The sequence below is a fragment of the Opisthorchis viverrini genome (assembly GCF_000715545.1).
Source record: "Opisthorchis viverrini unplaced genomic scaffold opera_v5_305, whole genome shotgun sequence".
NCBI lineage: Eukaryota > Metazoa > Platyhelminthes > Trematoda > Opisthorchiida > Opisthorchiidae > Opisthorchis > Opisthorchis viverrini.
The window spans coordinates 89,359-97,665 of record NW_008751956.1 but is presented as its reverse complement, the minus strand read 5'-3'; the positions used below and the strand labels follow the sequence as shown (position 1 = coordinate 97,665).

General features: G+C 46.8%; 2 protein-coding genes across 2 annotated transcripts in view; one reads left to right on the top strand and one right to left on the bottom strand.

Moving 5' to 3' along the window:
* Positions 1-8,307, top strand: part of T265_09709 (hypothetical protein) — a gene marked incomplete at both ends in the record, with an annotated part of 90,253 nt that overhangs the window by 15,586 nt on the left and 66,360 nt on the right. The window contains one exon of the mRNA XM_009175869.1: positions 4,077-4,191. Within this exon, the coding sequence (XP_009174133.1) occupies positions 4,077-4,191 (115 nt within the window). The remainder of the gene's footprint in view (positions 1-4,076; positions 4,192-8,307) is intronic.
* The window catches only part of T265_09710 (hypothetical protein), a gene marked incomplete at both ends in the record, with an annotated part of 38,174 nt that continues 34,134 nt past the window's right edge, over positions 4,268-8,307 (bottom strand). Inside the window, one exon of the mRNA XM_009175870.1 lies at positions 4,268-4,506. Within this exon, the coding sequence (XP_009174134.1) occupies positions 4,268-4,506 (239 nt within the window). The remainder of the gene's footprint in view (positions 4,507-8,307) is intronic.

The following is an 8,307-nucleotide window of genomic DNA, read 5'->3' as shown; positions in this document are numbered from 1 at the left end:
AATCATTACAACCATTTATAGGGTAGTCACAGAGTGTTCCACAAGGTCGTGTCAGAATCTCCGTGAGGGGGTGAGAAGCGTCGAGTCAAAGGTGCTTGACTCGGATTGACTGGCATTCTGGCCAATCGGGGCATGCCCTCGTTTGGCCGTTGTCTTGCACGTGACACTTTTGTCCAAATGATGTAATGCTCGGTTATTAGGGACGGCTGGCCTCCGTACATTTCCCCTGTCTAGGTTTGGACAACCAGGCAGTATCCCAACCCTCATGCCTTCTGGTGGCATGACAGTTAAGCACCGAAAGAGTGCTATAGCTGAACGGGATCATTGCAGCACAGAAGCCTGACCATTAGCCTTTAGGTCGGGAAAGTAGTGGGATTCCAATCCGGTCAAAGGTGGACGGATAACAGCGTAGAAATCACTTGTACCATATTACTTGGGTCTTATTCCTCCGCTTCGCTCATATCCGTCAGTATTTGGTAACGCGTACTTAATCATCACATACTTATAAAAGAAGGATCCCTAATCGCTACCGCTTCTCACGTTACGTGACTCGTGTGTGATTGTCACTTTCTTTTTCTGCGTGACTCGTCACTTGATACGCAATAACGTAAAGGTGTTCGCCGTTCTCCCATGTTTTGCGCTGTTTGCGCACACATCACACGTAATCGTAACACCTGCGTGATCATCTCGCCTAGCAACGCCTACTCAGTCACACACGCCCCTGGATCTTAAAAGAACAGCCTGAATTCTGGCACCGAAGCGCACATCCTAAACTCCTGAAACTCATGATACCAGCATGCCTGTTGTGCTATGATTGTATCAAAGGGACGTTTTTCTGCGTTTGTTTTGTTTTCCAGGTAATCGCGTGATGTAATCCATGTTTATTTGCCAGTTTGACAGTTTCCTTCTAGCATTCCCATCATATGTATGAGCTGTTGAACAATGACAGTTCTGTTAGCTACATAACGCTTTCACTTTCCCTTCATGTAACACCTCCTTCTGTAATGCGATTTTATGGCTTTGCACTGTAGATGCCAGATGGCTCAAGTGGTTAGAGCGCGAATTTACTGACCGGAAGGTCCGTGGTTCGAACCCCACCTCTGTCTCTCGACTTCCCCTGTCTAGGTTTGGGCAACCTGACAGTATCACAGCCCCCGTGCCTACTTCGGGTGACATGGCAGCTAGGCACCGAAAGGGCGCTACAGCTGAACGATTTTCTTTTACTGTAGATGCGGTAGATTGCCCGGAAATCGGTCCCTTTCAACCACCCACCCCCACCGCTGCTGTGACTTAATTAAATGATTTTATAGTTAATTTGAACAAAGGACACCGTGGTAGAACACAGAATCTATTTGAGGCCGCTCACTTTTGTTTCTTTATCGGATGTTTTCGGGAATTATCCCAAATCAGCATGCTTTCGTCATACAGACTAGTTGGAATCAGTCCACTTTGTCATACTGATATTCGGTGCTTTACTGGTCATTTCCTCCACCTACCAGGCATAATATAAGCCATGAATGTCACTCACTTTGCTTGAGACAGCAGATATTCCTTCGAGAGGATGACCGCGTGGACCTAATAATAATAATAATCGTTCAGCTGTAACACCCTTCGGGTGCCTAGCTGCCATGCCACCCGGAGGAAGCACGAGGGCTGGGATACTGCCAGGTCGCCCAGGCCTAGACAGGGGAAGTCGAGAGGCAGAGGTGGGATTGGAAGCACGGACCTTCTGGTCAGTAAATTCGCGCTCTAACCACTTGAGCCATCTCGCTCTCGTGGACCTACCATCCGGTCAGTAGTGTAATATGAGGAACTTTGTGATCAGTGAATAGGTGATTTGAAAAGAAACGTCCCCCTGGTGAAGGCTGCTGCACTTATGTGGTTTCTCCATAAGATAACTACTGTGCTCGAAATCAGATCTATCGGTTGTCCACTTACAAAGTACGCATCTTTTGTGGGTAAAAACTGCAGGTTAGTCTCTGCGGTGTTCATTACCCAACTGGGGGCTAGACGGCCCAAGTGGTTAGAGCGCGAATTTACTGACCGGAAGGTCCGTGGTTCGAACCCGACCCCTGCCTCTCGACTTCCCCTGTCTGGGCTTGGGCAACCTGACAGTATCCCAGCCCTCGTGCTTCCTCCGGCTGACATGGCAGTTAGGCACCGAAAGGGTGCTACAGCTGGACGGTTTTCATTACCCAACCATTTCGCATGGCCGCGATTGTGTGTCTAAAAAATCAATTCGAAATAACTTGAGGGTCAGAACGCAAGACATCCATTGTATTAAATGTTAGAATTAATCGAGTGGCCTTTCTGCCATCACCTTTGCCCAACTGGATGATGTTCATTTGATATCCCGCTCATGCGCTGATTGTTGACGTAATGGCATTTGGTCTGTTCGATACATTGGTGATGAGTTGTCGGGTGTCCCCATAATTGAAACTCTCCACATTCACGCTAATCGAGTTAGAAAAACGCTGCGATGTCTGGTACTCAGAGAAAACTGCCGCGTTCGTGATTGGGTTCAAGATCGAACCGTAATCGGTCTATCCGCCATGCAGACCGAGCCGAGTTGCTCAAGTAACAAACTGCGAAAATGTACAAAATTATTTGTTAAAATTTCGCAACTGCTCACGCTGAATTTCCAGGGTTTTCCGTCCAACTCCGACACTAAACCCGTGACGTAATTTCCCGTGCTCTTGTTGTCCAGACAACATGTGAGCGATCTCATTCATGCAGACACGCACACACACGTTCATTCACCACACGATTTTTCAACTTGTTGTGAAACTCGTGAATGGTGCTCATTCGCCCATTCTTTCTTCACTGCTGCTTCTCGCCTGTCTGTATGCTTGTCTGTCCATAAGTCCCTGTTTCTGTCTGTCCCTTACGTAATTGCTTTTTCTCGTCATACCTATTCTGTTTCGTCGTTATCGTCATTTTATTTAGGCAGGTGGACGGGGGTATTCGGCCGTTAAAAGCAACAAAATCAAATTAGTTTCAAATTGAATGTTTCATGAGGATGCGAAGATTTTTCTAGATTGGAGGTCCAAATGGAAACAGGCGTTAGTGTGAGGCTCGTTTTAATAAGAGAGAACTTTTGGCAACTTAATGTAGGACAGCCACGCTCGAGCAAGAACTGTACTGGTGTAACGGTGATACTACTGATGAGGAGGCATGCGAGTATTATGTGTTGTTCTTGGAATTTCGCTTTGCGTCTTTTGAAAAGGGAGATAGATCTGTTGCGGAATTAGGGGAGTCGCTTTGTAACCTTTGCTTGAACTTGAGCAATGAATGATTGGAGTCAATGAATATCCAGGAAGTTCAAGAAGATGCGTTCAGGAGAAGATGGATGTCCAGTTTTTGTAAATAAGATGCAAATGAGAGTTATGCTTTCCTGTCTAATAGTCTGGAACCGGTCAGTTGGCATTTTCTAATAAATAACTCCGTAGCGAAGGCCTTCTTCCTTTCACTGGTATTGTAGGGGTCGTTAAACAAAGGATCCGGAGGGCATGGTTGTTTTTTTACTATTTGCCTTGACACGCTCACTAAACGAGACTTATCCATCGTTTTGGGTGATTGAGAACAACTTTCGGAACCGAAAACCAGGACATTTATTCTGCGAGTCTTCGATGTTGCTCCGGGTGGGCGAAAAATGCCGTTTGCTGCTCTTTGTCGCAATTACCAGTGGGGGTTCGCGCCAAACCATTTTTCCTCTTGTACGGCTGCAGTCCATGATTCCCACAGAGTTTGTCATGCTGAGAGAGAAAGTTGTCATTTGTGACCGACTTGATTGTCTGTGTCTGGGATGACTGTCTCACTTGCTTACAGTACCAGATCCACAAGGGACAGGTGATGCGGCTCTCTCTCTCTCTCTGGTGAGTACAACTCGCCTTTCAGGACTAGGCAGCACACCGTTCAGCTCCAGGCTTAATAAGCGTGAATATCTAATCGATTGTTTGCTGGTATTTTAGATAGTTCTGATGTCTCGACATGCGTTCTTGTGTTTAGCTTTGTCTGTAATTCACAGTAAACGATAACCAGACAGTAAACCGTTCTTGTCTATCATTGATTCACAGCACATCTTCGCTACCCTCTTTTGAGCCCTCACCGAACCCGGCAAGTTCGTGTGCTGAATCGGAAAGCGTAACCGATCGCATGAGCCCAGTGTTACGCACGCTGGATGGGATTGGAGTGAGTGAAGTGCGTGAATTTTCGTTTTTCTCCTTTGCTCCGCTTTGGGTGAATTTTCCGATTTGCTGGTACAACGTTATGTTTCTAGAGTTGTTTGAGGACCTGTCTTGATCGGCGACTTGTACGCTGCATCTTCGCTCTGATAGGCAGCCAGGCGGGCATTCTTTTTTGTGCGCTCGTCAGTCAGGGGCAAGTTAACATCCAATGAATAGCTGCGCTGTTGATAATCAGTGGTTTGAGGCTGCGACGTGCTTGCAGCCCCAGGAAAGATTGTAGATTTGTTGGCCCGAAGCTTCGTGAGGCCACTTATGATTTCTAACGAGGATGGCTAAGGTTGTTTGGCTTTACGGCACCGATTAGCTTCGATTCCAGGATGAAATATCATTCGTAACTTCGAGACTCCCCGAAAATCTATAAGGTTAGGGCTCCCACGTGATAAGTCATCACTTGAAAAGCCAGTCTAGACTGGATCACGTGAAATGAACTGTGCGATAAGCTGGTGAGTGTTACGTCCTGTCGAAGTGCTGGCTGGTCCGATTGGCCATCTGGTGAGCCCCAAACAGGTGGGGACCGGTAGTTGGTTATCTGCGGAATATGGACACCTACTGCTTATAACGAACCCGCCGATTGTTTACCAAACCTTTCTTCAAACAGGTGTATTGTTGTTTTCGTCAGTAATCGTGTTTTTCGTTCGCAAATCGATTCGAGTCGAATCAAACCACTGTTTGTTCCTCCCGAGATCACATCCAAATCACCGCATGCCGTACTCATCCACTCTATGAAACTGGCCTATTGAACATAAAACAGCATATTTCTAACTCTTGCGGCATCGTTCAAATGAATAGAAGGATAACTATCGTTCAACTGTGACACCCTTTCGATGCCTAGCTGCCAAGCCACCTGAAACAATATGAAGGCCAAAGCCTAGATAGGGGCAGCCTGGATGCCGTCCGGTCAGTAAGAGTTCGTGCCTTAACCACTGATCTCTCCCGAACCCAAAACGGTTCGTTTATATTACTTTTTTCCGCTATGCTGTCGTATGTGTCATGTTCATATCGAGAGGTTTGGAAGGTGTCCCAGGTGCCCGGATGCATGATGTGGTCTGAATTCCCAAGATATGGTCTAATAATTCCCTGTATGACGGACCAGGGAGCCAGTCCTGTTGAAGGCATGGCGGAAGGTGGTCCTTCGGCGAAACCAAAACCATAGTGATTACTATCGCTTTTTGTTTTGATGAAATCAATGAAGCCATGTTTGTTTGCCTATTCTACGCGTATGGAATAAACCAGCTTGGTTGAACCGTGTTCCTCCCCAAGAAAGTGCGCTTCCAAATGGTTAGCACCCAATACGGAGCTCGAGATAGTAGTTAAGGCGCGAACTTACTGACCGGCAGGCCCTTGGTTCGAACCCAACCTCGGTAGCTCAACTGCTTTTGTATGGTTGTGAGTAACCTGGCGGTATCTCAGTCCTCGTGCTTCCTTCGGGTGGCATGAAAGCGAGCACCGAAAGGGTTACTGCTCAATGACTATATATAGTGCACAAGCGGGAGCATGGGTATCTTGTGGATAGGTAGGTGGTGCGGATTCGGTTAGAGGCTGGAGCAAACTCAAATTCAGCTTACTGGGCGATGCTTCTCGCTGGATGCAGCTCGGAACCGCTTGTGTCCTGCGGATCTGATTCTAAGTCAGATTATGAGATATCAAAAAGCTCCATATAACTAGAGCAATGCTGTGCGAGAATTTCGCAATGGAGAGCTCGATATGGCTCAGTGCTTGGAGATCGACCAGAATGTCCGCGGTTCGAGTGTAACCTCTGCATCTCGACTGCTCCCATCTAGGCTTGGCCAGCCCGGCACTATCTCAGCTCTCGTGCCTCCTTCGAGTGGCATGGCAGCCCACAGTTTGAAAGAAAACTCATGCATTAAGCGAACCAGGAGCATTTGGGCAAAATACTGAAATTTCTTGTGAGTACTGTATTGATTAGTTGATATTATTCGTTAGAACGACGGATGTTCGATTGGGTGCAATTCGGTCCGCGAAATTAGTTCAAAGTGACGTTATATTTACTTATCGCCTTCCCTATAAAATTCATGTCAACCTACATTCTTCCTGGTGTCAGGTTTACAAGACTAGATATTATAAAAATTAACTTTCATTGGTTGTTGACCCGTTCTCCGAAAGCGGCAATTGACTTCTCGTCACCGGTCGAGCAGCTATTGTCAGTGCGAGGCATCGCCACCGTACACAGATGATGTCTCCAGTTAGTGACGCGAAAAGTTGCCAAGTTCGACAAACAGAACAACGACTGGTAAGAGCACTTGATATAGCAGTGTTCCACTTCCAGCAACGTTGAGTGCTGTTCACTTCCACTCTATGGCTCCAGAATTAGTTCGCGCTAAAGCCAGTTTTGGCAGATAGTTAACCGAACGTGTGGCGCTTACACTGGTCGTGTGTAGGCAAGGTCACAATATGTCTGACACGTCGTTCACCCGCCATGTTCAGTCGTTTAAGCAGATTCTGTCCAATTGGCTCATTTGCATCTGTCTTACACCACCCTACCTTTACGTCGATTCGGAGGTGGACGCAATGGAAGTTCATGTGCTACTTCATCGAGGCCCCTTGGTGCAAGTTGAGACTACTGTTTGTGTTGGTACGGAACACGCGCCAGCTGTACAGTATGTTAGTTTCCTCGTGGTTTAAAAGTTCCTCGTATGTGTTGCAGTGTTCTGCTCCAATTCCTCCGAACTAAGATGACAAAGGACGGGCTCGTATTTATCTTTTCAATTTACAAGACGTGATCTGCTCTGAATGCAGCTAAAAGGTGACCTTGTAATGTACTTCTCATAAGTTTGCTGAAAATCCGTCGACAGCCCACGACCGTTTTCGCCCTTTTTGGAGCTCATCAGGTAGGCGCAGTCCCCGGGTTTCCGTCAACCTTATGTTCTACTTGAAACCAAATTGCACGAAATTAGCGAATATACACTCATTTGCAAATTAATTTGGTTCTTTCGAGAGACTCAACTGGAACCCAGCTGAATCTCTCGTTTGTGATGAGTTTGCATATGAGTGTATATTCGCTGACAGGTGACCTGTTTAACTACAGCTGGTCACTATAAAAGACCTACAGTCTGCCGTTCTCGTCACACAAGCAAACGTCAGTGGATTTGTGGTGGCCTCAGGCAGCTTTGGGTAATGAGTCATGTGGGTTATGACCCCTAGGAATAATTGGGGCATGCTCCACGGAAGGAGTATTACCGAAATTGTTCATGCGAGATAATTTTATTGGGCTAGTGCCGACACTTGAAGTGCAGTTTCGTTCGCAGGAAGCTGGAGTAGCATATGTGATGACTTTTTGTTAGCTCTCACAGGGGAATTGTGTCAAGGAATGGATGTTGTTATGACAGGAAACATGGTGAATTGATGTCCCACCGCAAAACCGTTATCTACCGTTGGCGCAGGCTAGAATTTGCTATCATCTGCACAGCCTATTGTTGTGCTCAGTTTTTCGCTTCGCAAGAGAGTCACCACCGTCTATTTTACGTTCCATATTCTAACGGCCAAGCTAAAAGACAACTTGTGAGGCTGGTGAGGACAGTAGCCGTTGAAAATTAACTGCACCAATTGCGCTAAGGTTTATATAGGACAAACTGCCAGGGAATTGCACACCAGAAATGGTGAGCATAAAAGAAGGATTAACGAACCACCAGGGAATGCAGAAGGATACCAAACGCTGGTCAAAGACTCAGCGATTGTGGTACATGCCTTAGGCACGGGGCATAGAATAGATCTGGGGAACAGAATCTGCGTGAACAGAATCGAGGGTGTGGAGCTAGCGAGCGTATGGAAAGCGGTCTTAGATAAGGTGAGTTGACACGTGACTGTGTGGTTGTCAATCCACTTAGGATCATTAGAAAACAACCGGGGGTGGGGAGTGAAAACCCCAACCTACCAAAGGTCACAGCATCCCTCTTACACAACTATCTTAGCACTAGCTCACCCACACAGACTGACAAAAGTTTCGAACGAAGTTCAAGAGGAACCATCAAATGAACCGAACCAGAAGAACTAGACCCTAGGCTGGACCCAAACACATGTAGGTTTCCCCACCGACCCAACA